At 48.9% G+C, this 27,063-nt stretch overlaps 1 protein-coding gene across 6 annotated transcripts in view; it reads right to left on the bottom strand.

Moving 5' to 3' along the window:
• LOC140476049 (uncharacterized) overlaps positions 1-27,063 on the bottom strand; it is a 452,737-nt gene that overhangs the window by 137,464 nt on the left and 288,210 nt on the right. For all 6 annotated transcript variants that reach the window (XM_072568002.1, XM_072568006.1, XM_072568005.1 and 3 more), the window contains 8 exons: positions 21,775-21,921; positions 21,061-21,201; positions 17,563-17,772; positions 14,134-14,235; positions 13,041-13,160; positions 12,187-12,387; positions 7,639-7,812; positions 6,208-6,339 (listed from right to left, as the gene is read on the bottom strand). In XM_072568002.1, coding sequence (XP_072424103.1) covers positions 6,208-6,339; positions 7,639-7,812; positions 12,187-12,387; positions 13,041-13,160; positions 14,134-14,235; positions 17,563-17,772; positions 21,061-21,201; positions 21,775-21,921 — 1,227 coding nt within the window. The remainder of the gene's footprint in view (positions 1-6,207; positions 6,340-7,638; positions 7,813-12,186; positions 12,388-13,040; positions 13,161-14,133; positions 14,236-17,562; positions 17,773-21,060; positions 21,202-21,774; positions 21,922-27,063) is intronic.

The following is a 27,063-nucleotide window of genomic DNA, read 5'->3' as shown; positions in this document are numbered from 1 at the left end:
AACAAAGCAATGTTCATTTCCTGTGCTCAAGGACGAAAAGACAAATCATTTGCTGTTTGGACACATACCCGCAGCTCTCAACATTGGCCTCTCATCACTAACCCCCACCCTCTACACCCTCACCCCAAATTGCCACCACCCCCACCCCCCTACGCCCCATGCCTGAAGTGCATCTACTTTAATGCAAGGAGTACAGTGTGTAAGGTAAATGAACCTAGGGCTTGGATTGATGCCTTGGGAGCATGGCGTTATTGTAATCACAGAAACCTGGTTGAAGGAAGGGCATGATTGATAACTAAATGTTCCAGGATATAGACACTTCAGACAGGACAGGGAGGGAAGTAAAAGGGGTGGGGTGGGGGGGGGGGGTGGAGTTGCATTGCCGGTCAGGGACGATAAAGGTTGTGCTAAAGGGGGACTCTATGGCGGTCTTGGGTAGTGAGGCATTATGGGTGGAGCTGAGAAATAAGAAAGGTGCAGTTACATTGTTGGGGCTGTATGACAGACCTCCCAACAGTGAGCGTGAGGTAGAAGAACAAATAGGTAAACAGATTATGAATAGATGAAGAGGCAATAGGGTAGTGGTGATCAGAGATTTTAATTTTCCCAACATTGACTGGGATATACTTAGCGTCAGAGATCTGGATGGAGCAGAATTTGTACAAAGCGTCCAGGAGAGTTTTCTAGAGCAGTATGTCAATAGTCCGACGAGGGAAGGGGCCATATTGGACCTGGTACTGGGGAACGAGCCAGAACAGGTGATAGAAGCTGCAGTGGGGGATCTCTTTGGGAACATGACCACAATTCTGTAAGTTTTAGAATACTCATAGATAAAGAAGAGAGTGGTCCTCAGGGAAGAGTACTAAACTGGGCCAAGGCTAATTATGAATCGACGTTTCGGGCATAAGCCCTTCTTCAGCAACACATTTTTAAGCTCTGATCTCCAGCATCTGCAGTCCTCACTTTCTCAAAGCCAATTATATCAAAATTAGGCAGGAGCTAGAAAATGTGGACTGGACAGCTATTTGAAGAGAAGTCCACATTTAATATGGGGGAGGCTTTCGCAGATAGGTTAACAGTAGTGCAAGGTAGGCATGTCCCTTTGAAAATAAGGGATAGGAAAGGCAGGATTCGTGAACCGTGGATGACAGGAGAAATTGTACGACCAGCCAAGAGGAAAAGGGAAGCGTACGTAAGGTCGAGGCAGTTAAGAACAGAACGGACCCTGGAGGAATATCGGAAGAGTAGGACAATCTTAAACAAGGGATCAAGCGGGATAAAAGGGGTCATGAAATAGCTTTAGCGAGCAGAATTAAGGACAATCCCAAGGCCTTTTATTCTTATATAAGAAGCAAGCAGGTAACTAGAGAAAGGATTGGTCCACTAAAGGATAAGGAAGGAAGGCTGTGTGTCGAACCTGAGAGAATGGGTGAGATTCTCAATGGTTATTTTGCATCAGTGTTCACTGAGGAGAGGAACATGATGCATGTTGGGATTAGAGATAGAAGTTGGACATAAGGTGAGATGATGTGTTGGGCTAAAGGATATTAAGGTGGACATATCCCCAGGACCAGATGGGATCTATCCCAGGTTGCTGAGGGAGGCAAAAGAGAAAATAGCTGGGGCCCTGACAGATACTTTTGTGGCATCCTTAAACACCGGGGAGGTGCCAGAGTCTAGATCAGAGTGGTGCTGGAAAAGCACAGCAGGTCAGGCAGCATCCAAGGAGTAGGAAAATCGACGTTTCGGGCAAAAACTCTTCATCAGGAATACAGGCAGAGTGCCTGCAGGGTGGAGAGATAAATGAGAGGAGGGTGGGGGTGGGGAGAAAGTAGCATAGAGTACAATGGGTGAGTGGGGGAGGGGATGAAGGTGATAGGTCAGGGAGGAGAGGGTGGAGTGGATAGGTGGAAAAGAAGATAGGCAGGTAGGACAAGTCATGGGGACAGTTACTGAGCTGGAAGTTTAGAACTAGGGTGAGGTGGGGGAAGGGGAAATGGGGGAACTGTTGAAGTCCACATTGATGCCCTGGGGTTGAAGTGTTCCGAGGCGGAAGATGGGGCGTTCTTCCTCCAGGCGTCTGGTGGTGAGGGAGCGACGGTGAAGGAGGCCCAGGACCTCCATGTCCTCGGCTGAGTGGGAGGGGGAGTTGAAATGTTGGGCCACAGGGCGGTGGGGTTGATTGGTGCGGGTGTCTCGGAGATGTTCCCTAAAACGCTCTGCTAGGAGGCGCCCAGTCTCGAAGGAGAAATGTGAAGTTGGTCGTCATTAATGGAGGTGGAGAGGTCTAGGAAGGGGAGGGAGGTGTCAGAGATGGTCCAGGTAAATTTAAGGTCAGGGTGGAATGTGTTGGTGAAGTTGATGAATTGCTCAACCTCCTCGCGGGAGCACGAGGTGGCACCAATGCAGTCATCAATGTAGCGGAGGAAGAGGTGGGGAGTGGTGCCGGTGTAACTACGGAAGATGGACTGTTCTACGTAGCCAACAAAGAGACAGGCATAGCTGGGGCCCATACGTGTGCCCATGGCTACCCCTTTGGTCTGAAGGAAGTGGGAGGATTCGAAGGAGAAATTGTTAACAGTGAGGACCAGTTCGGCCAAACGAATGAGAGTGTCGGTGGAACGGTACTGTTGGGGACGTCTGGAGAGGAAGAAATGGAGGGCTTGGAGGGCCTGGTCATGGCGGATGGAGGTGTAGAGGGATTGGATATCCATGGTGAAGATAGGGCATTGGGGGCCGGGGAAACGGAGGTCTTGGAGGAGGTGGAGGGCATGGGTGGTGTCTCGAACGTATGTGGGGAGTTCCTGGACTAGGGGGGATAGGACAGTGTCGAGGTAGGTAGAGATGAGTTCAGTGGGGCAGGAGTCGGCTGAGACAATGGGTCAGCCAGGGTGGTCAGGCTTGTGGATCTTGGGAAGGAGTTGAACCGGGCAGTGCGGGGTTCCCGGACTATGAGGTTGGAAGCTGTGAGTGGGAGATCTCCTGAGGTGATGAGGTTCTGTATGGTCTGGGAGATGATGGTTTAGTGATGGGGGGGTGGGGTCATGGTCGAGGAGGTGGTAGGAGGAGTTGGCATGTGGCTTCAGCGGTGTAGAGGTCAGTGCGCCAAACTACCACTGCACCCCCTTTGTCTGCTGGTTTGATGGTGAGGTTGGGATTGGAGGGCTGCGCGTTGTGAGGGTGAGAGGTTGGAGTGGGGGAGGGGGACAGACAGGTTGAGGCGGTTAATGTCCCGGCGGCAGATGGAAACGAAGTTGTCGAGGGTGGGTAATAGGCCGGCACGGGGTGGGCCTGGAGGATTGCTCATGCTGTCCCTCTGTACCAAGAGTAGTAGGGATATTCCAGGTAACTACAGACCAGTGAGCCTGATGTCGGTGGTGGGGAAGTTGCTGGAGAAGGTACTGAGGGATAAAATCTATTCATATTTGGAAAAGAATGAGCTTATCAGTGATGGGCAACATGGTTTTGTGCTGGGGAGATCATGCCTTACCAACTTAATAGAGTTCTTTGAGGAAGTGACCAAGTTGATAGATGAAGGAAGGGCTGTTGATGTCATATACATGGACTTTAGTAAGGTGTTTGATAAGGTTCCCCATTGTAGACTCATGGAGAAAGTGAAGTCACATGGTGTGCAGGGTGTTCTAGCTAGGTGGATAAAGAACTGGTTGAGCAACAGGAGACAGAGAGTAGTAGTTGAAGGGAGTTTCTCGAAATGGAGAAAGGTGACCAGTGGTGTTCCACAGGGGTCAGTGTTGGGGCCACTGTTGTTTGTAATATACATAAATGATCTAGAAGAGGGCACTGTTGGTATGATCAGCAAGTTTGCAGATGACACAAAGATTGGTGGAGTAGCAGAAAGCATAAGGGACTGTCAGAGAATACAGGAGGATGTAGATAGACTGGAGAGTTGGGCGGAAAAAGTGGCAGATGGAGTTCAATCCAGACAAATGTGAGGTGATGCATTTAGGCAAGTCTACTTCTAGAGCGAATTATACAGTGAATGGAAGAGCCTTGGGAAAGTTGATGGGCAGAGAGATCTGGGATGCAGGTCCATTGTATCCTGCAGGTGGCTGCACAGGTGGATAGAGTGGTCACAAAGGCATATAGTATGCTTGTCTTCATTGGACGGGGTATTGAGTATAAGAGCTGGCAAGTCATGTTAAAATTGTACAGGACATTGGTTTGGTCACATTTAGAATACTGTGTACAGTTCTGGTCACCACATTACCAAAAGGATGTGGACGCTTTGGAGAGGGTGCAGAGAAGGTTTACGAGGACGTTGCCTGGTATGGAAGTAGCTACCTATGAAGAGAGGTTGAGTAGGTTAGGTTTATTTTCACTAGAAAAAAGGAGATTGAGAGGTGACCTGATTGAGGTTTACAAAATCATGAAGGGTACAGACAGGGGGGATCGAGACAAGCTTTTTCCCAGGGTGAAGGATTCAATAACGAGAGGTCACGCTTTCAAGGTGAGAGGTGGAAAGTTTAAGGGGGATACACGCGGTGAGTACTTCACACAGAGGGTGTGGGTGTTTGGAACGCATTGCCAGCAGAGGTGGTAGAGGCAGGCCCGGTAGATTCATTTAAGCTGCATCTGGACAGATACATGAGTAGGTGGGGAGCAGAGGGATACAGATGGTTAGGAATTGACCGACAGGTTTAGACAGTACATTTGGATCGGCTCAGGCTTGGAGGGCCGAAGGGCCTGTTCCTGGGCTGTAAAATTTGTTTGTTCAGGATGTTGCCTGGTCTGGAGCAAAGGTCTTATGAGGAAAGACTGAGGGATGTGGGTCTGTTCTCACTGGAGTGAAGGAGGCTAAGAGGAGATTTGATAGAGACATACAAGATAATCAGAGGATTAGATAGGGGAGACAGTGAGAGTCTTTTTCCTAGGATGATGACATCAGCGTGTACGAGGGGCATAACTATAAATTGAGAGGTGATAGATTTAAGACAGATGTCAGAGGCAGGTTCTTTACTCAGAGAGTGGTAAGGGCGTGGAATGCCCTCCCTGCTAATGTAGTTAACTCAGCCACATTAGGGAGATTTAAACTATCCTTAGATAAGCACATGGATGATGATGGATAGTGTAGGGGATGGGCTTAGATTAGTTCAAAGGTCAGCGCAAAATCGAGGGCCAAAGGGCTTGTTCTGCACTGTATTGTTCCATGTTCTATGATAATAAACCCCTCCTATTCATATACCCATCCAGATGCCTTTTAAATGCTGTAATTGTACCAGCCTCCATCACTTCCTCTGGCAGCTCATTCCATACACACACCACCCTGTGTTAAAAAGTTGCCCCTTAGGTCCCTTTTATATCTTTCCCCTCTCACCTTAAACCTTTTCCCTCTAGTTCTGGACTCCCCGACCCCAGGGAAAAGACTTTATCTGTTATCCTATCCATGCCCCTCATGATTTTATAAACCTCTATAAGGTCACCCCTCAGCCTCCGACGCTCCAGGGAAAACAGCCCCAGCCTGTTCAGCCTCTCCCTGTAGCTCAAATCCTCTAACCCTGGCAACATCCTTGTAAATCTTTTCTGAACCCTATCAGGTTTCACAACATCTTTCCGATAGGATGGAGACCAGAACTGAACACAGCTGACTGCTCACTGCCCTGTGGACAGTTCGGGATGGGCAATAAGTGCTGGCCTAGTCAGCAATACCCAGCCCCGTGAGTGAACTTAATAAATGCCAATCAGGGCCAAGGTCACTACTTATCTGGACGATTATTAACTTCAGACAAACAGATTCCCACCCCCTCCCCCACTGCCCACTTAAGCAGTTGTATACCTAATTAGATATTCAAACACCTCTTTGGAGCGGATACTTTTTTTTAATGCTCTGTGTGATTATTCTGCCCAGGTCCTTGCTGTCTGGGATGTTGCTGTTTCCCTCCAGGACAATGCTGGGGGATTCGAGACCTCTATTTAACAAGCATCTCCCAAACTCATCCCCTTCCCCTAACTCCCTGCTCAACAGGGACACCTTCAGGCAGTGTCCTGCAGCACAGCTCTCAGTACAGAAGATGCTGCACTTGTTTCCTCCTCCTGTGACACTGACGGGAGGTTTCAAACATCGCAGATTCACGGGCAATCTGGGGCACGTTACAGCACCGTCACACCAACTGTAAAATCTAGTACCTCCCACATTGCAGCGCACTCTGTCGGCAACATCACACCGGGCTCTACCTGGACAAGTCTCACCTGTAAGGTGCTGACACGTTCGGACAATCTCTCCTCTGTCTCTTCCACCAGTCCAACAGTTGGGACTGAAGACTTCAACAGCTCCAGCTCCTTCATCAGGGAGGAGTGGTCCACCTCAAATTCTGCCCAGGCCTTCAATCAACAAAGAGAAAAGGAGCCAATTAAAAGGAGAAGATTCCATCCAAAATTCTTCATCTGGAATCAATTAACTGAGCAATAAACACAGAGCAATTCTCACTGAGAGGGAACACTTCTCCAATCTCCAACTTCACAAACAGCAAAAGGAAACAATTGCAAGCTTCACGTCCTCAGGAGGCAATTTGTGAGGTATAATCACAATTGTGGGTCTGATGTAAAGCATGTGATTTATAGAAATGATATTAAAATAAACCCTACAGTTTGGATTTGTGGCATGTGGGTTTAGGTCTGTGTATCAGATTTACAATGAACTTGTCAGTATTTCTGGAAGCATGCAGTTTTTGAAGTCAGTATGAGAAAGAGTTCTTACAGTTTGTTTGCATTGGAAAAATTGAACAAGTGGATTGAGTAAATGTTGAAGAGCGAGATCATTCAGAACAATTCGAAAATAGATGACCTCAATGCAAAAGGTTTCTCGTTCGAAACAAAGAGTGTTTAGTTAGAATCCTGAAGGATATTTGGAGCTGAGAAAGTCTAAGCTCAGTTGTGCGAATACATAAAGAGGCAATCAAACTGTCAAGTGTTAGGTCAAACCTGTAGACATGATAGGGAACAGAATTCTCTCTGGGGTTTGAGTCTTGTAAAGGGATGGTTTTGGGATAGATAGATAGAATATTGCATTTGACTATGAATTTCTAAACCTTTCAATTTGTGTTATGTATAAATAGTTTGTTTTGTTCTATTTTAGTTTCCTTTCTTTCCCATAATAAAGTTCTGTTGATTATTAAAACCACAGATACAGCTTTACGTACATATGTTTTAGTGAGAGACCACCTCATTAAACAATACAACGACACCAGATCAAACCAAATTTCAGTCTGGGATCTGACCTGTCCAGTAATAACATCAACTGAGATGATAACATAGGAAACACGGTGGCCAATTTACACACAGCAAGCTCCCACAAACAATAACAGGACACCGATGGGGGGTGGCAGTCCGTTATTTTGGTTATATTAATAATATTGGCCAAGCTCATTCTCTCTTACAAACTACCTGAGAAACCAAATGGGGCCTTAGTTTAATGTGTCATCTGGAAGATGGCGCCTCTGGCAGTGTAGCACTCCGTTGGTACAGTGATGGGCATGCTCACTTGGGATTATTTCCCAAACCTCCAGATTCCAAAGATCAAACTTGAGAAAGGTAGTTCCCATTGGTCACCATCCTGGGCATGTGAGTATGGCTCAGCCAGAGTGAAGGAGACACTATCTTCCCCCCCCCAACCGTTCCTACCTGGACAGCAGTTTCCATTTGGATTCCATGAGCCAGAGCCTGGGCTTGCAGAGCCGACACCCCCTCAACCAGCTCCAACCACACATCCCGGTTACAAGTGACAATAAATCCTGGAACACTCTGAGAAAACTGCTTCACCAAAACCAGATGATTCGCCAACCTAGAGAAGAAAAGCTGGACCAACAGAGAAACAAATCAATCCCATTGTCACTGGAATTAAACAGGCCAGCACTGAGCAACAACACAACATACTTGGCTTCACTCTGTGAATCCACTAACAGGATCTGTACTTTAATTGACTGGCCTCAACACTTACTATTTACCCAATGATAGCTAAAGCATGGGAACAATGTATATTAATTTTCTGACCCCCCTCTCCTGAAGGGGCTGACTCTCACTGGGGTACGGGGTCCCCCTCCCTCTCCTGAAGGGGCTGCTCTCACTGGGGTACGGGGTCTCCATCCCTCTCCTGAAGGGGCTGCTCTCACTGGGGTACGGGGTCTCCATCCCTCTCCTGAAGGGGCTGACTCTCACTGGGGTACGGGGTCTCCCTCCCTCTCCTGAAGGGGCTGACTCTCACTGGGGTATGGGGTCCCCCTCCCTCTCCTGAAGGGGCTGACTCTCACTGGGGTATGGGGTCCCCCTCCCTCTCCTGAAGGGGCTGCTCTCACTGGGGTACGGGGTCTCCCTCCCTCTCCTGAATTGCTGACTCTCACTGGGGTACGGGGTCTCCCTCCCTCTCCTGAAGGGGCTGACCCTCACTAGGGTACGGGGTCCCCCTCCCTCTCCTGAAGGGGCTGACAATCATATTGAATGGTGAAGCAGGAGTGATGGTTCAAATGGCCTCCTCCTGTTCCTATTTCCCACGAAAAATGTTCGGACAGTGAATCGAGAGGTTGTCTCTGGGTCCAGATATAGCACTCTCACTGCTATCCCAGCCACTGGTTTATCAGCTGTCACTGCCCAATGATATCAGTAGGAGACGATAGGCTCATTTTGACCAATGCCCTAGGCATTATCTAATGAGAGATGGTGAAAATTCCAATTGGCTAGCTCTGGTAGACCATGGAGATGTCTCAATTCCATCTGGCAGGGAAAGGGTCAAACCATTGAGCAATCCAAACCATGTACCGTGGGCGGGTGTTTGATATTTTGAATGGAGTCCTTGCTAGAGTAAAAAATACAGAGTTATCGATTGCAGATGTTCTGTACTCTACGGCATTCTCTAGCAAGTCTCAAAAACCCTCGGGTAAGGCTGCCAGAATAGAGTGCTGTTAAATCGGAAAGTTCCAGGATTATAATGTCAGCGATCATCAGGATTGAAAGCTATCAAGCTGCCCTCAGTTGATCTCTGTGTTCACCCTGCCAAATATCCAAATCCCAGCCTGAGTAGAAGCAGCTTTCCTCTTTTTCTTTCACAAGCAACACACATTGCTGCCAGCCAACAGCCAGTACCAACACCTTGTAAACATCCAGGATTAGAACCAGCTCCATTCTGGAGTTTCTGTGCTGGCATTATGATTTATTTCCTGTTGGCATAGACACAGGCAAACACTCTCACAAACACACTCATACATATATGCTCTCTCACACATTCTTGTTTACATATTCACACATGTTCTCATACGTACACAGCCGCACATGTATATACAAGTTCTCATAATGTACACGTCTCACATATTCATATTTTCTAAACAACCTGTTCAGAGATATTACTACAAACTCTGGAACAGGGGAATCTTGAACCTGGGCCTCCTGGCTCAGAGACACATACACGTGTCTCACACATAAAGACAGACCAAATCCTTCACAGCTTGTTTCGAATAAAAGATTGGTTTCCATGACAACTGTGTAGATCAGACAGGACTTGAATTGGTCTGGGTGGTGTGGTGGGCTGCAGAAATTACCCTCAGTGCTCAACAGCTAAGTGGAGGGAGAGGGGTTAATGAGCCATGAGTCATAGAATCATAGAGCTCCTACAGCATGCAAAGAGGCCCTTCAGCCCATTGTGTCCATGTCAGCCATCAAATATATATCTATTCTAAACATAAAAAAACAAAGAACTGTGGATACTGGAAATCAGAAACCAAAACAGAAATGGTTAGAAAAAACTCAGCAGGTCTGGCGGCATTTGTGGAGAGAAAGCAGGGTCAATGTTTCAGGTTCACTTCTGAATAAGGGACACTGGACTCAAACTGTTAACTCTGTTTCTCTCTCCACAGATGCTGCCAGACTTGCTGAGTTTCTCCAGGCAATTTCACTTTTTGTTCCATCTATTCTAATCCTTGTCTGTTTATGGTGTTTTAAAATGGTCATCGAAATACTTCTTACATGTCAAGGATTCTTGCCTCTACCACCCTTTCAAGCTGAGAGTTCTGGATACCCACGGCCGTCTGGGTGAAAAAGGTTTTCCTTAAATTCCTTCCAAACCTCCTGTTCTTTATTTTAAAACCTTACTAAGGAGAAAGGTTACTTCCCATCTACCCTGTCTGCGTCCCTCTGGGCTTTGTACACTTCAATCAGATCTCTCTTCAGCTTTCTCTGCTCTAAGAACCCAGATTCAAGGCTCCAGAGCTCCTGTCCAGGGAACATCCTGGTGTATCTCCTCTGCACCCTCTCGAATGCTATCACATTCTTCCTATAGTGTGGGACCAGATTGGCACACAGTAGTCCAGCTGCGACCCAACTAAATGCAATATACAGCTCCATCATATCCTGTCGATGTAGTCCTGTAATCTAAGGCTTTCCTCCTCACTATTTACCATTCCAATTTTCATGTCATCTTCAAACTGACTGAACATACCTTCTGCATTTCTGTTCAGATCATTAAATGTACACAACAAACAGCAAAGAATCCAGCAGTAAACAATTTGACACAGACTTCTAGTCAGAAATACACCCTTCAACCAGCATTCTCTGCTTCCTGCCACTAAGCCAATTTTCGACTCAATTTGCCAAAGGCCCTGGATCCCATAGATTCTTAGCTTCCAGCCTGCTATGTGAGACCTTGCCAAAAACCTTACTGAAGTCCATGGGGACTACATCAACTGCACTACCCTCATCCACACACCCAATCACATCCTTGATTTATTGGACATAATCTTGTCATTGCAAAGCCATGCAGAGTTTCCTTGATTAATCCTTGCCTGTCCAAGTGGAAATTAATTCTGACCTTCAACATTATTCTTTAACAATAATTTCCCTATCATAAGTGTTAGATTCACAGGTCTGCAGTTTCCTGGTTTAGCCCTGCAACCTCTCTTGAATAACAACATTAGCTGTCCTCCAGTCCTATGTGTCCAGAGAGGATTTGAAAACTAATATCAGAACCTCTGCAATCTCCTCCTTTCCCACTCACAACGACCTTGGGACATACCTACTTCAAAACCTGCTAAACCCTCTAATACCTCCCCTTTATTAATTCAGTCAAGTATATGACAGTCCCCCTCCCTGATTTCTACACTTACATTGTCCTTCTCCACTATGAAGACAGATGCAAAGTCCTCATTTCATACCTCCGCTCCAGTTAGAACTTCACTCCCCCAGCTCCACACACAGATTGCCACTGGGTCCCTCATGGGGCATATTCTCTCCCCTGTTGTTCTCTTTCCCCTAAAATACTTAATAAATGTCTTTGAATCATCTTCGATGTTACCCATTGGAGTTTTGTCATGTCTGCTTTTGACCCTCCTAATTTCTTGTTTTCGCAGTCTCTCTGTACTCTCCGTGTTCCTGTAGGGTCTCCATTGTTTTGAACCTTTGGTGTCTGTGATAAACTTACCTTTTCCCACTTATCCTATCCCATATGTCCTTTGACATCCTGAGTTCTCTGGTCTTGTCGGTCCCAACTTTCCCCTTTATTGGAACATGTTGGCCCTGCACTCTCACTATTCCCCCTCTGAATGTCTCCCACTTGCTCGGATACAGAGCAACTGTTCCCAGTCCACTTTAGCCAGATCCTGTCTTATTAAAATGGGCCTTCCCCTAATTCAGGTCCTTTATCTCCAGGCCACCTTTCTCCTGATCGATGCAGAGGAACGTCGATTCAATTACCTGAATTTTGGATTACCCAGAGAAGATCGCAGGGTCCTGCTGCTTGGCTAACTATGTTATCCGGCATCGATAATCCGAATGAAATACTCCCCGCCCATGTCCTCCGGATAACCGAGGTTCCTCTGTAGTTAGTTTATATCTTATTGAACTATGGTCACTATCACAGAAATGCTCCCCCACTTTCACATCTGCCACTCCTTGGCTTCATTCCCTAAAACGAGATCCAGCACCGTCCCCTCTCATTGTGCACTTTACATTCTGGCTTTAACAACCCCTTGGGAACATTTTCAGAATACTGCCCCCACTTTGAAACTGACCCCTATGTCGTCACTATGTTACCAGAAAGGGGCGGTAGATGTTTCTAATTCCCCTGGCTCAGCAGCTAGTCCGCTGCCAACCAAAGAGCAGCCCCACCCAGTATGAGTTCGCCATGTCAGTAACTGGTGAATTGCAGCAGCACATTGAGAAAGGACATGTGTGAGAGAGAGCAAGTACCTTATGGTTCTGTAGCTGGCTCCGTAAATCACCAATGTTTTTGGCGAGCAGTCTTGTCCCCTGGGAAAGCTTCTCCTGTCCACTGTTGACCAGGCCCAGGAGAGCCTGCAGCAGCCTCTCATACTGACTCGTCACTACTGTGGTGTGCTGGACCTGTCTCCACTGCTCCCTCAAGCTCACTCGAATCCCATTGAGGATGTCCTTGTAAAGGTAACGTTAGAGTCAATTCCCCCAGGAACAAACACAGCCTACATTTATAAAGCTATAAATTGAGAAGATACTGAGGAAGGGGTCAGTGCAGGTCGACAGCATTAGCTGTGACTCGGTGGATGGCACTGCCAACTCAGGATAATTGAGTCAGGATAATTGTGGGCTCAAATGCCCCTTCAGAGACATGAGCCCCTTGGTCTTGGCTCACTACCCAATGTAGGGCTGAAGGAGTGCTGCTCTGTCAGGGTGTGTCAGCTTCTGGGTGAGATGTTAAACCGAAACTTCGTCAGTGTCAATGTTAGAAATGTGTCCCTGTAACGGTCAATTAGAAAGCTCCGCAGTTGATTGAGAACTAGATTCATCCTCAATGGGAGGTAAGGTCTGGGTAAGGAGAGGGTGCAGACTGGCATTCATGGTAAATTACAGATTTACAATAAAACCCTCGTACACCTCTGAAAGTCTTTTTGAACCTAATTCAGCTTGTGGATACCTGTCAGTTAACCCAACGGTTGGCCAAGCATTAATCTCATTAGATCCTAAGCTAAAGGAAATGGCATGGGATGAGGGACAGTGTTAGGCAATGTTCTGGGGGTTGGAAGCAGGTGTTGAGTGGGTGAAAATGGAGCTTGAGGAACTGCTCGTACCTCCAGCTTGCAGAGGTCCTCAGTTGCTGTGGTCTCCAGGTCATATTGTTGTCCTTCTGTAATCACAGCCAATAACTCAGCATCAATGGGCTCCAGATCACCCTCCACCTTCTCAATCACCTGCAATGATAGCACCAAGCAGAGAATCAGACCAAAACTGGCACTATAACACACACTGATGAATTCCTGATGAAGGGCTTATGCCTGAAACATCGATTCTTCTGCTCCTCAGATACTGCCTGACCGGCTGTGCTTTTCCAGCACCACACTCTCAACCACAATAATACAAACACCTCACCCCTCACCAGGATAACTCACTTACAAATCTTACTGGAACGGAATTTGTAGCCTGAACTAAATTAGGGACAGGGGTGCACACACACCCAGCAGCACCTGCACACAATGGCTTTCGGAACTGTCCTAAAGAAGGACCCGGGATAGAAAGGTTTGAGAGGGAGTTGCAGAGCTGAGGGCCCATGTCACAGCCGCCGGTGGTGAAGTGATTAAAAGCAAGGCAGCTCAGGACAGCAGAACTGGTGGAGCACAGAAGTATCTGTAGTGTTTGAGGAGATTATGGAGAGAATGTGGAGTAAGGCGATGGAACCAACGTGGGTCAGAGTGCACAGTAGGACAGTAACAGAACTGGCTTCTGACTGATTCCAGGCACTGAGGTTAAATTTATGGAGAATGGACGTGAGGCTGCCACTCCTATCGAGAGTTTAATAAAGGCACGAATGAGGATCTCAGTCTCAGGACAGCTGCTGCAGGAGTGGAGGGAGGATTATTGAGGTGGAAGGTGGTGTTTGGATAAGTGGTCAAGGACAGCAACTGGAGATCTGTCTCTATGGACAGACAGAGGGATGGAGTCAGTGGCTAGGACACAGAGTTTGTGTTAAAGTGAATGATTATGCCATTCCCAATATTTCGTTGAAATGTGTTTCTGTTCACACAGAGATAGATTTGCATTTCTATAGCAGCTTATGCAATCTTCGGCCATCCTATAAAAAAACATTTAAAAATAATCACACTGGTCTGGATTGTTCAGAGTGTCATATTGAAGATGTTGTTGGTAAGTGATTGTTGGGCGTGTTACCTGAAGTTGATCACTAGCGCTCTGAGCTGCAGATTCCACCAATCTGTTCCGAACATCCATCCTTCTCTCCAACAAGACAGCCTCGAACTGCCTCAGTCTCTCCTGCACAGTTAATACAAGCCATAAACACCAGGCCAGGCAAACCATTCCATCAAACTCTGACCAATCCCAGTCTTAATACACTTACTGCCCAGCCCGCCAGACTAATGATACAGAATTCCCTAATGCTAATCCCGCTCCCTGTCACCATCCTGCCATTTTAAAAAGTTATTTTGTCCTGGGTGTTTTTTGAAGAGAGGTTATAAAGGCAGAGATGCCGAACTGACTAATGCAACTACTTAAGTAAATAAACCAGGAGGCCTTTAGGTCTTTGTGTAAAACAGTTGTAACAATGTGAAGGGGAATGGCCAGTTTACACAGATCAGGCTTTCTAGTGTTTGCTTTGAGCTGTAGCAGCCAGAAGCTATTTGGGTCTCAAAGTTTGGGGGCTTCAATGAATGATTACTAGCTGCTACATTCTCTGAAATCCCTTTCAATCTTACTTCCTTCTGAACTGGAGAGCTGTATGTGAGAATCTGGGTCAGAATTTGCCTTTTTGCACAGGGGTGTGTTTATGGGATGTTACTAAATTGGAACAGTTAATTAGTAATTGGCACTGTATCTATCATTCAGTTAGGTTTTCCAATAGTTAGATTATTCTAAATTCCTCTTTCTTTTGTTTCTGTTTTAACTACAGCGTTTAAATACATTGTCTTTTGCTTAACATTGAGTAGTTTGACCAGTCACATCGCATCTGGAACACAACACCTCACATTTGCCTTGTTCAGGTCCAGGCTACCTTGTTAAAATATTTTGAGGGGGTCTGGAATGTTCCATAACACTTCCTTGCAGTGTCACTCAGTAACCCTTCTCTCCCTCCCTAGTGCCGTGTTACTCTCTACTGATGTTAATCCAGCTCCCCCACACTGTCACTCAGTAACCCCTCTCCCCCCCAGGGCCCTGTGTTACTGACTGTATCCCTACTGATGTTAATCCAGCTCCCTCACACTGTCACTCAGTAACCCCTCTCCCTCACCCCCCCACCCCTAGGGCCCTGTGTTACTGACTGTATCCCTCACACTGTCCCTCAGTAACCCCTCTCCCCCCCAGGGCCCTGTGTTACTGACTGTATCCCGACTGATGTTACTGACGAGGAACTTCTCATCAAAAGGAAGAAAGTAGCTTACGTAAGGTGGAGGAAGTAAGGATCGAGCACAGCTTTAGAGGATTACAGGCTTACTAGAAAGGAGCTCAGAAATGGACTGAGGAGAGCCAGGAGGGGGCATGAAAAAGGCTTGGCAGGAAGGATTAGGGAGAACCCAAAGGCATTTTACTCATACGTGAGGAATAAGAGAATGATCAGGGAGAAGGTAGGGCTGATCAGGGGTAGCGTAAGGAACTTGTGCATGGATGCTGAGCAGATAGGGGAAGCCCTGAATGAATTTTTTGCTTCGGTTTTCACCAAGGAAAGGGAACTTGTAAATGAAAACTTAGAGGAGTTGGGATCAGGATTGACCAAATCAAGACGGATGAAGTTGATGTGCTGGAAACTTTGGAAAACATTAAGATTGATAAGTCCCCAGGGCCAGACTAGATTTATCCTAGGCCACTCCGGGAAGTGAGAAAGGAGGTTGCTAAGCCGTTGGCAAGGATCTTTGCCTCCTCGCTCTCCACGGGAGTCGTACTGGAGGATTGGAAGGAGGCGAATGTTGTTCCTCTTTTCAAGAAGGGGAATAAGGAAATCACTGGCACTTACAGACTGGTCAGTCTTACGTCTGTGGTCAGCAAAGTTTTGGAAAGAATTCTGAGGGATAGGATTTATGACTATTTGGCAAAGCATAGCGTGATTAAAGGCAGTCAGCATGGTTTTGTGAGGGGCAGGTCATGCCTCACAAATCTTATTGAGTTCTTTGAGGAGGTGACAAGACAGGTCGACGACGGTCGAGCAGTGGATGTGGTGTATATGGACTTCAGCAAAGCATTTGATAAGGTTCCCCATGGTAGGCTCATTCATAAAGTCAAGAGGTATGGGATACAGGGAGAGTTGGCTATCTGGATTCAGAATTGGCTGGCTGACAGAAGGCAGAGAGTGGTTGTAGATGGAAAGTATTCTGCCTGGAGGTCAGTGTTGAGTGGAGTCCCGCAGGGCTCTGTACTTGGGCCTCTGCTCTTTGTAGTTTTTATAAATGACTTGGATGAGGAGGTTGAGGGGTGGATTAGTAAGTTTGGAGGTGTCATTGATAGTATCGAGGGGTATTGCAGGCTGCAGTGCGACAGTGACAGGATGCAGAGCTGGGCTGAGAAATGGCAGATGGAGCTCAATCTGGATAAATGCGAAGTGTTGCATTTTGGAAGGTTGAACTCGAATGCTGAATATAGGATTAAAGACAGGATTCTTGGCAGTGTGGAGGAACAGAGGGATCTGGGTGTTCAAATACATAGATCCCTCAAAGTTGCCACCCAAGTGGCTGTTAAGAAAGCATATGGTGTTTTGGTTTTCATTAACAGGGGGATCGAGTTTAAGAGCTGCGAGGTTTTGCTGCAGCTCTACAAGTCCCTGGCGAGACCACACTTGGAATATTGTGTCCAGTTCTGGTCGCCCTACTATAGGAAAGATACAGAGGCTTTGGAGAGGGTGCAAAGAAGGTTTACCAGGATGCTGCCTGGACTGGAGGGCTTGCCTTATGAAGAAAGATTGAATAAGCTCAGACTTTTCTCTCTGGAGAAAAGGAGGAAGAGAGGTAGAGGTATACAAAATAATGAGAGGAATAGATAGAATCAACAGCCAGGGACTTTTCTCCAGGGCAGGATTGACTGGGACGAGAAGTAATTGTTTGAAGATATTATGAGGAAGGTATAAAGGAGACGTCAGAGATAGGTTCTTACGCAGAGAGATATGAATTCATGAAATGCGTTGCCAGCGGTGGTGGTGGAAGCAGAGTCATTCGGGACATTTAAGCAACTGCTGGACATGCACAAGGATAGCAGTGAGTTGAGGGGTGCGTAGGTTAAGTTATTATATTTGACATTAGGATTAAATCGCAGCACATCATCATGGGCTGAAGGGCCTGTTCTGTGCTGTACTTTTCTATGTTCGATGTTAATCCAACTCTTCTCACACTGTCACTCAGTAACCCCTCTCCATCCAGAGCCCTGTGTTACTGCCTATATATTTACTGATGTTAATTCAGCTCCCTCACAGTGCCTTAATCATCATCTGCTATTACTTAAAATAACTCATGAACTTTTAAAAACAGTAAGAGATATTGGATTGTTTAGTGGGGAAGGCCTGACTAAAAGGGGAAAAAGACCAAAGTACAGGACTCTGTCAGAACTGAAGCAAGCATATCACAATGGAAAGGGATGAGGGTACTGCAGACTGATCCTTACCTGATACAGAGTGATGTGTCTCATTCTGTCGGTCAGTGACTGGCTCACTGTGGAGTGTGCAGCTTGCAGCAGCTTCAGCCTTCTCTGTAAAGTGGCCAGACACTGCAGGGCCAGGGCACTAATCTGTTCCCCAGCTTGGCGTGGCTGCCCCAGGACAGAGCACTGCTCACTCAGCTCATGGTGAACTCTCTCTAGGGTAGCAGCCAACAGCTGGAACACACAATCAGCGACAGATAAACCCTCTCAGCTTCAGGACTGAATACCGTCACCATTCACAGTCAAGAACAGCTTCATCCCCACTGTTACTGGACTTCTAAACGGACTTTTAAATCTCGCTCTGTGCACCTTCTCACCCGCCATAACAGTATATTCATCGCTCTGTTCTACGCACTTTGTATGGTATGAACTGCCTGTACTGTACAAGAAACAGAACTTTTCACTGTACCTAGGTACATGTGATAATAAATCATATCAAAAACAAGATCCAGCTGGATTCCCCTGTCAATGGTGCCCAGTCCATGCGGCCCTCAGACATTGTTTGATGTTGTAGCAGCCTTATTCCTGAGGCAGAGAGTCAAGAGTTCAAACCTTAGACCATCAACATCACATAATCTGAACTGATATTTAAACTGCAGGATAGAGGGCACGCCGCACTGTCGGAGGGTCAGTGCCGAGGGAGTGCCGCACTGTCGGAGGGTCAGTGCCGAGGGAGTGCCGCACTGTCGGAGGGTCAGTGCCGAGGGAGTGCCGCACTGTCGGAGGGTCAGTGCCGAGGGAGTGCCGCACTGTCGGAGGGTCAGTGCCGAGGGAGTGCCGCACTGTCGGAGGGTCAGTGCCGAGGGAGTGCCGCACTGTCGGAGGGTCAGTGCCGAGGGAGTGCCGCACTGTCGGAGGGTCAGTGCCGAGGGAGTGCCGCACTGTCGGAGGGTCAGTGCCGAGGGAGTGCCGCACTGTCGGAGGGTCAGTGCCGAGGGAGTGCCGCACTGTCGGGGGGTCAGTGCCGAGGGAGTGCCGCACTGTCGGGGGGTCAGTGCCGAGGGAGTGCCGCACTGTCGGAGGGTCAGTGCCGAGGGAGTGCCGCACTGTCGGAGGGTCAGTGCCGAGGGAGTGCCGCACTGTCGGAGGGTCAGTGCCGAGGGAGTGCCGCACTGTCGGAGGGTCAGTGCCGAGGGAGTGCCGCACTGTCGGAGGGTCAGTGCCGAGGGAGTGCCGCACTGTCGGAGGGTCAGTGCCGAGGGAGTGCCGCACTGTCGGAGGGTCAGTGCCGAGGGAGTGCCGCACTGTCGGAGGGTCAGTGCCGAGGGAGTGCCGCACTGTCGGAGGGTCAGTGCCGAGGGAGTGCCGCACTGTCGGAGGGTCAGTGCCGAGGGAGTGCCGCACTGTCGGAGGGTCAGTGCCGAGGGAGTGCCGCACTGTCGGAGGGTCAGTGCCGAGGGAGTGCCGCACTGTCGGAGGGTCAGTGCCGAGGGAGTGCCGCACTGTCGGAGGGTCAGTGCCGAGGGAGTGCCGCACTGTCGGAGGGTCAGTGCCGAGGGAGTGCCGCACTGTCGGAGGGTCAGTGCCGAGGGAGTGCCGCACTGTCGGAGGGTCAGTGCCGAGGGAGTGCCGCACTGTCGGAGGGTCAGTGCCGAGGGAGTGCCGCACTGTCGGAGGGTCAGTGCCGAGGGAGTGCCGCACTGTCGGAGGGTCAGTGCCGAGGGAGTGCCGCACTGTCGGAGGGTCAGTGCCGAGGGAGTGCCGCACTGTCGGAGGGTCAGTGCCGAGGGAGTGCCGCACTGTCGGAGGGTCAGTGCCGAGGGAGTGCCGCACTGTCGGAGGGTCAGTGCCGAGGGAGTGCCGCACTGTCGGAGGGTCAGTGCCGAGGGAGTGCCGCACTGTCGGAGGGTCAGTGCCGAGGGAGTGCCGCACTGTCGGAGGGTCAGTGCCGAGGGAGTGCCGCACTGTCGGAGGGTCAGTGCCGAGGGAGTGCCGCACTGTCGGAGGGTCAGTGCCGAGGGAGTGCCGCACTGTCGGAGGGTCAGTGCCGAGGGGGTGCCGCACTGTCGGAGGGTCAGTGCCGAGGGAGTGCCGCACTGTCGGAGGGTCAGTGCCGAGGGAGTGCCGCACTGTCGGAGGGTCAGTGCCGAGGGAGTGCCGCACTGTCGGAGGGTCAGTGCCGAGGGAGTGCCGCACTGTCGGAGGGTCAGTGCCGAGGGAGTGCCGCACTGTCGGAGGGTCAGTGCCGAGGGAGTGCCGCACTGTCGGAGGGTCAGTGCCGAGGGAGTGCCGCACTGTCGGAGGGTCAGTGCCGAGGGAGTGCCGCACTGTCGGAGGGTCAGTGCCGAGGGAGTGCCGCACTGTCGGAGGGTCAGTGCCGAGGGATCGCCGCACTGTCGGAGGGTCAGTGCCGAGGGAGTGTCGCACTGTCGGAGGGTCAGTGCCGAGGGATCGCCGCACTGTCGGAGGGTCAGTGCCGAGGGAGTGCCGCACTGTCGGAGGGTCAGTGCCGAGGGAGTGCCGCACTGTCGGAGGGTCAGTGCCGAGGGAGTGTCGCACTGTCAGAGGGTCAGTGCCGAGGGAGTGCCGCACTGTCGGAGGGTCAGTGCTGAGGGAGTGCCGCACTGTCGGAGGGTCAGTGCTGAGGGAGTGCCGCACTGTCGGAGGGTCAGTGCTGAGGGAGTGCCACACTGTCGGAGGGTCAGTGCTGAGGGAGTGCCACACTGTCGGAGGGTCAGTGCTGAGGGAGTGTCGCACTGTCAAGCATCGCCTGACATCAGCCCTTTGATTGGTTGAACTTTAGAAAGAACTGTGAGAAGACAGACAGTGTTTCTCTGTTTGGGGAAAAAGACAAAAACCAAGAAAGCTTAAAAGATAGAATTCGCAAATGAATAGATCCAATTGCTCCTGACTAACCACTGAATCGAAGGGTGACTGTCAAAGTCGAGAGAACAGCACTTCACAGTTACAAAAATCAAAAGGACTGAGGGGGAAAGTGGCCTTTTCACTTTGTGGCCTGGGCTTTATCTCTGGAACTTTGTTAATCCTGTCTTTATTCTTTCTCTACTCAGTGCATGTGTTAAATGGCGTGTCTTTGGGGTTTTGAAGGGGTGGGGATTAAGCTGGATAAACTAGAACACCTCTTCCTGCTCTTGTTAAAGCTGAGCATTACAATAAAAAGTTATTTTAGAGTTACTGAAGAAAGCTGGTGAGGATTGGTCTTGCCTTGAGTAACAGTCAGTCAGTAAATTGGATATTTTGAATGGTCTCATTAGAATTTTATACATTTATACACTGCGTGACAAGTCATGGAGCCCAATTGTCAACACCCTCTACCCAGGTATGTTGTGACACCAGGAATCTGCTTTAGCATACATACATATAATATATATATATTATATACACATAGCTCTTGGTAAGATTGCAGTTTGCACTCCTGATATCCATTTTTCTAAAAATGTCCTCAAACTTTCGGATTAGATTCCGGTTTTGCAATGAACTTCACGAGGCCTGGGCCAGTACCTGGTGATATTCCAGCTGCTGTTCTGCTTCTTCCAAAGGTATCGGGCTGGAGGAGTAAATTCTTTCCTCTGCAGCATCTAACCACTGGCTGATCCAGAGCGTGGTATCCTGCAAACGCCTCTCCAATGTTACACACTCACCCTGAGCAATGTAAAAGATAGTAAAGGACCCATTAAAAAGGCACATAGTGCTCACAATGCACACGTTACAGGACAAATTGTTTGTCTGTATCTAACTGCGTGGTAAAGTTCCCTCAACATGGTCCCCATCAAACACAGCCAGCTCAGGGACAGTATGGGGTTAGATACTGAGTAAAGCTCCCTCTACACTGTCCCCCATCAAACACTCCCAGGACAGAGACTGTATGGGATTAGATACTGAGTAAAGCTCCCTCTACATTGTCCCCATCAAACACTCCCAGGACAGGGACAGCATGGAGTTAGACACAGAGTAAAGTTGCCATGCACTGTCCCCCATCAAACACTCCCAGGGACAGGGACAGCACGGGGTTATATACAGAGTAAAGTTGCCATGCATTGTCGATAAACATAGCCAGGTCTGGTGCCAACGTTACTGGAAAGATATGATCACACTGGTGAAGGTACAGGAGATTTACAATGATGTTAGCATGAAAGGAGAAGCCTAGCTGCGAGGCCAGGTTGAATGTTCTATCTTCACTGCCTCCCCTCTGTGTACAGTGACTGTATGACCCACCTGCCCCTGTGTGGGGACAGCAGTTGCCTCCTGGGCCAGCAGACCAAGCTGAGTTACCCACACACTCAGCTCCTCTGCTGCTGCTGGTGATGGTGCCAATGACGAGACTCCACGGACACTGCGTACACTCCCAGCTGTGAGCGACACCTGAAAAGGCAAAAAATGACATACTCTTCAAAGAACAGAGAACTGGACTGCCATGATGTTTAGGGACCTTCCTGAAGTGTTTTTCAAGTGTGGTCCGTGTTATAATGTTATAACTCACTCAGCAAGATCCTAAAAACACCAGCATGAGACTGATCACATGAAATGTTGCAGTGATCTGACTTAGGGCGGCACGGTGGCTCAGTGGTTAGCACTGCTGCCTCACAGCACCAGGGTCCCAGCTTCGATTCCTGCCTTGGGTGACTGTCTGTGTGGAGTTTGCACATTCTCTCCCGTGTCTGTGTGGGTTTCCTCCCACAGTCCAAGGGTGTGCAGGTTGGGGTACATTGGCCAAGGGAAATGTGGAGTTACAGGGATAAGTAGGGGGCTGGGTCTTTGTAGGGTCAGTGCAGACTTGATGGGCCAAATGCCCTCTTTCTGGACTATAGGGACTCTTGGTAACCATTGGCTCAGAGCCTTCCTGAGAATAATAACAAACTTAGAAACCACTTTTTGATAACATCTTACACAGTTACAGGAAACCCCTATAAATAATAACGTACTCTCATGAAAAATCCAACACAGCCACTCTTGGGATGACTGTACCCAGTCACTCAAACACTGACTGCAGGAATGATCAGCCAGTAGGAGAGCAAGCAGCAGAATCTGTCAGCGTGGTCTGGGAAACCAGGTTCTCAGCTGCGGAGGACAAGGCAACTTCTCCTGCAACCCAGCACGTTTCATCCACGTACACCTTGAGTTGGGGAATTGGGATGTCATGTTGCCCAGATGCAGTAACCTTATCCTTTTCTTGTAACTCCACATTTCCCACAGCCAATCCACCCGAATCTGCACATCTTCAGGCTGTGGGAGGAAGCCCACGCAGACACGGGGAGAATGTGCAAACTCCACACCGACAGTCGCCCGAGGTTGGAATCGAAGCCGGGTCCCTGGTACGGTGAGGCAGCAGTGCTAACCACTGAGTCACCGTGCCTCCTTCAATTCCTTCATCCAAGTCATTTATACAAAACTGTAAACAGTAGAGGTCCCACTTTGCCAACCTGTAAAAGTCCAATCCTACTCTCTGCTTCCTGTTAGTCCAAGAATCTGATACTCCTACACCTTAATCCCTACTTTCTGCAGAAATATTTGATACGACACCTTCCCAAGTGCCTTCTTGAAATCTAAGTACACCTGATTACTTGGAAGTTTTAGAAATACCCTGCTACAATGTCATTACTAACAGCTTCTAACAATGTCCCTGTGACAAATATTAAGCTCACAGCCTGTCGTTTCCTGCTTTCTGTCTCACTCCCTTTATTTAAATGCCTTAAATGTTAGTTCAGTCTCTCCCTCCAGGAATGCTGCCTGCCGTACTGAGTGCTGCGGTTTTATTCCAGGTTTCCAGCATCCACAGTATTTTGGCCTTTCAATTCTGTGCCAAGTGAACATCAGCTTTGGATCAGTGAGCACACATTCACTGGGCACTGTGCCACCACAACCCAAGATGACCCCTGGCTAACACATGGAAATCAGCAACTCATAAACCACATGCGGCAGATAGAGAAGATGTCAACTCTCAACAATCTGGGCTGGCTGGAAAATAAGCAACAATTATTTGCATTTATATAGAGCCATTAACATCCTGAAGGTTCTCAAGGCTCTTCACAATTGTGGAACCGGAGTAAAACCTGCACAATAGGGAACAGTTGAAGTGAACGGTGTCAATGTACTTCAGGAGAAGTTACATAAACACACGAGGGAGGAAGGGAAATGGAAGGAGGGACTGATGACATCAGTTAGGAGGAGGTTCACATAGAGCAGGAACAGCAGCATACACCAAATCAGGCCAAATGGCCTTTACTGCATTCTAAATTGTCCATAAAGAATTAACATTGAATCACATAAGGAGATATAATAAAAACAGACTGTGCTGGAGACAGAGAGACAGAGAGAGAGAGAGAGAGAAATAGAGAGAGAGAGAGAAATAGAGAGAAAGAGAGAAATAGAGAGAGAGAGAGACTGAGAAAGAGAGACCAAGAGAGCGAGATGGGAGGGAATTCCAGAGTTTCGAACCCAGGAAGCTGAAGGTAGTATTGCCAGTGATGAAGACTATATCTGGGAATATTCCTCAAGCCAAATCTCAGAGAGAAGTGGGGCTGGAGGGTGTGACAGAGACAGGGAGGGAGTGTAGGGGCTGGAGGGTGTGACAGAGACAGGGAGGGGGTGTAGGGGCTGGAGGGGGTGACAGAGACAGGGAGGGGGTGTAGGGGCTGGAAGGTGTGACAGAGACAGGGAGGGGGTGTAGGGGCTGGAGGGTGTGACAGAGACAGGGAGGGGGTGTAGGGGCTGGAGGGTGTGACAGAGACAGGGAGGGGGTGTAGGGGCTGGAGGGTGTGACAGAGATAGGGAGGGGGTGTAGGGGCTGGAGGGGGTTACAGTGATAGGGAGGGGGTGTAGGGGGTTACAGTGATAGGGAGGAGTGTAGGGGCTGGAGGAGGTTACAGAGATAGGGAGGGGGTGTAGGGGCTGGAAGGTGTGACAGAGATAGGGAGGGGGTGTAGGGGATGGAGTGTGTGACAGAGATAGGGAGGGGGTGTAGGGGCTGGAGGGGGTTACAGATAGGGAGGGGGTATAGGGGCTGGAGGCGGTGACAGAGATAGGGAGGGGTATGGGGGCTGGAGGAAGTGACAGAGATAGGGAGGGGGTATAGGGGCTGGAGAACATTAGAGATAGGGAGGGGGTGTAGGGGCTGGAGGAGGCCACAGAGAAAGGGAGGGGGTGTAGGGGCTGGAGGAAGTGACAGAGATAGGGAGGGGGTGTAGGGGCTGGAGGACATTAGAGATAGGGAGGGGGTGTAGGGGCTGGAGGAGGTTACAGAGATAGGGAGGGAGTGTAGGGGCTGGAGGAGGTTACAGAGATAGGGAGGGGGTGTAGGCGCTGAATGGGGTTACAGAGAGAGGGAGGGGTGTAGGGGCTGGAGGGGGTGACAGTGATAGGGAGGAGTGTAGTGGCTAGAGGGGGTTACAGTGATAGGGAAGGGGTGTAGGGGCTGGAGGGGGTGACAGTGATAGGGAGGGATGTAGGGGGTTACAGAGATAGGGAGGAGTGTAGGGGCTGGAAGGGTGTGACAGTGATAGGGAGGAGTGTAGTGGCTAGAGGGGGTTACAGTGATAGGGAGGGGGTGTAGGGGCTGGAGGGGGTTACAGAGATAGGGAGGGAGTGTAGGGGCTGGAGGGGGTGACAGTGATAGGGAGGGGTGTAGGGGCTGGAGGGGGTGACAGTGATAGGGAGGGGTGTAGGGGCTGGAGGGGGTGACAGTGATAGGGAGGGAGTGTAGGGGCTGGAGGGGGTGACAGTGATAGGGAGGGAGTGTAGGGGCTGGAGGGGGTGACAGTGATAGGGAGGGAGTGTAGGGGCTGGAGGGGGTTACAGAGATAGGGAGGGGGTGTAGGGGCTGGAGGGGGTTACAGAGATAGGGGATACAAGACTGAGTAGGAGTGTGAAAACCATTAGGCTGCAAGGAACAGGAGTAGACTATTCAAGAGCTGAACAACATTCCTCACGTCCATTTTCCTGACCTCTCCCCATTGATTCTCCTGTTGATCAAGAATCTGTCTCAGAATTGATCTATCTATACACAGGGACTCTGCCTCCACAGTGCTCTGTGCAACGGAGTTCCCAAGGACTCTCAACCCTCAGAGAGAAGAAAGTCCTCCTCATCTCTGTCTGAAGTTCACAGCCCTTTCTTCTGAGACAGTGCCCTCTGGTCCTAGACTCTCTCATGAGGGGAAACATCCTCTCTGCATTGACCCTGTCAAACTTCCTAAGAATCCTAAATATTTCTGTGTGGTCATCTCTCATTCTTCTAAATCTCAATAAGTAGAGAGTCAACCAGTTTAACCTTTGTTCATAAGACATCCCTCCATACCCGGGGTCATCTGAGTAAACCTTCTCTGAACTGTTTCCAATGAAATTGTATCTTTTCCTAAATAAAGGAACCAAAACTGCTCACAGTGCTCCTGATGTGATCTCCCCAGCCCCTTGTCCAGTTGCAGTAAGACTTCCCTACTCTTATACTCCAACTTCTTGAAATATGGGCCAATGTTCCATTCAACGTCCTGATTCCCTGCTGCATTTGTGTGCTACCTTTCTCTGTCACGTGCACATAACTGTAAGGTCCTGGGGAGTGTTACTGAACAAAGAGACCTTGGCATGAAGGTTCCTTGAAATGGAGTCACAGGTAGATAGAATAGTGAAGGTAGCATTTGATACAATCGCCTTTACTAGTCAGTGCATTGAGTAAAGAAGTTGGGAGGTCATATTGCTGCTGTACCAGACATTAGTTAGGCCACTTTTGGAATACTGCATACAATTCTGGTCTCTCTGCAATAGAAAGGATGTTGTGAAACCTGATAGGGTTCAGAAAAGATTTACAAGGATGTTGCCAGGGTTGGAGGATTTGAGTTAGAGGGAGAGGCTGAACAGGCTGGGGCTGTTTTCCCTGGAGCATCAGAGGCTGAGGGGTGACCTTATAGAGGTTTATAAAATTATGAGGGGCATGGATAGGATAAATAGACAAAGTCTTTTTCCTGGGGTCAGGGAATCCAGAACTAGAGGTTTAGGGTGAGAGGGGAAAGATATAAAAGAGACCTAAGGGGCAACCTTTTCACGCAGAGGGTGGTACGTGTATAGAATGAGCTGCCAGAGGATGTGGTGGAGGCTGGTACAATTGCAACATTTAAGAGGCATCTGGATAGATATATAAATAGGAAGGGTTTGGAGGGCTATGGTCCGGGTGCTGGCAGGTGGGACTAGATTGGGTTGGGATATCTGGTCGGCATGGACGGGTTGGACCGAAGGGTCTGTTTCCGTACTGTACATCTCTATGACTCTATAACTAGAGGGCATAGGTATAGGGTGACAGGGAAAAGATTTAAAAGGGACCTAGGGGCAACTTGTTCACACAGAGTAGTACCTGTATCGAATGAGCTGCCAGTGGAAGTTGGTACAATTACAACATTTAAAGGGCATCTGGACAGGTACATAAATAGGAAGGGTTCAGAGGGATATGGGCCAAGTGCTGGCAAATGGGACTAGATCCATTTAAAATATCTGGTGAGATGTGATAAACTTGTGAACACA

This window comes from Chiloscyllium punctatum, chromosome 4 (assembly GCF_047496795.1).
Source record: "Chiloscyllium punctatum isolate Juve2018m chromosome 4, sChiPun1.3, whole genome shotgun sequence".
Classification (NCBI taxonomy): Eukaryota; Metazoa; Chordata; class Chondrichthyes; order Orectolobiformes; family Hemiscylliidae; genus Chiloscyllium; species Chiloscyllium punctatum.
The sequence above is the reverse complement of the archived record's forward strand: the minus strand, read 5'-3'. Positions and strand labels throughout refer to the sequence as shown.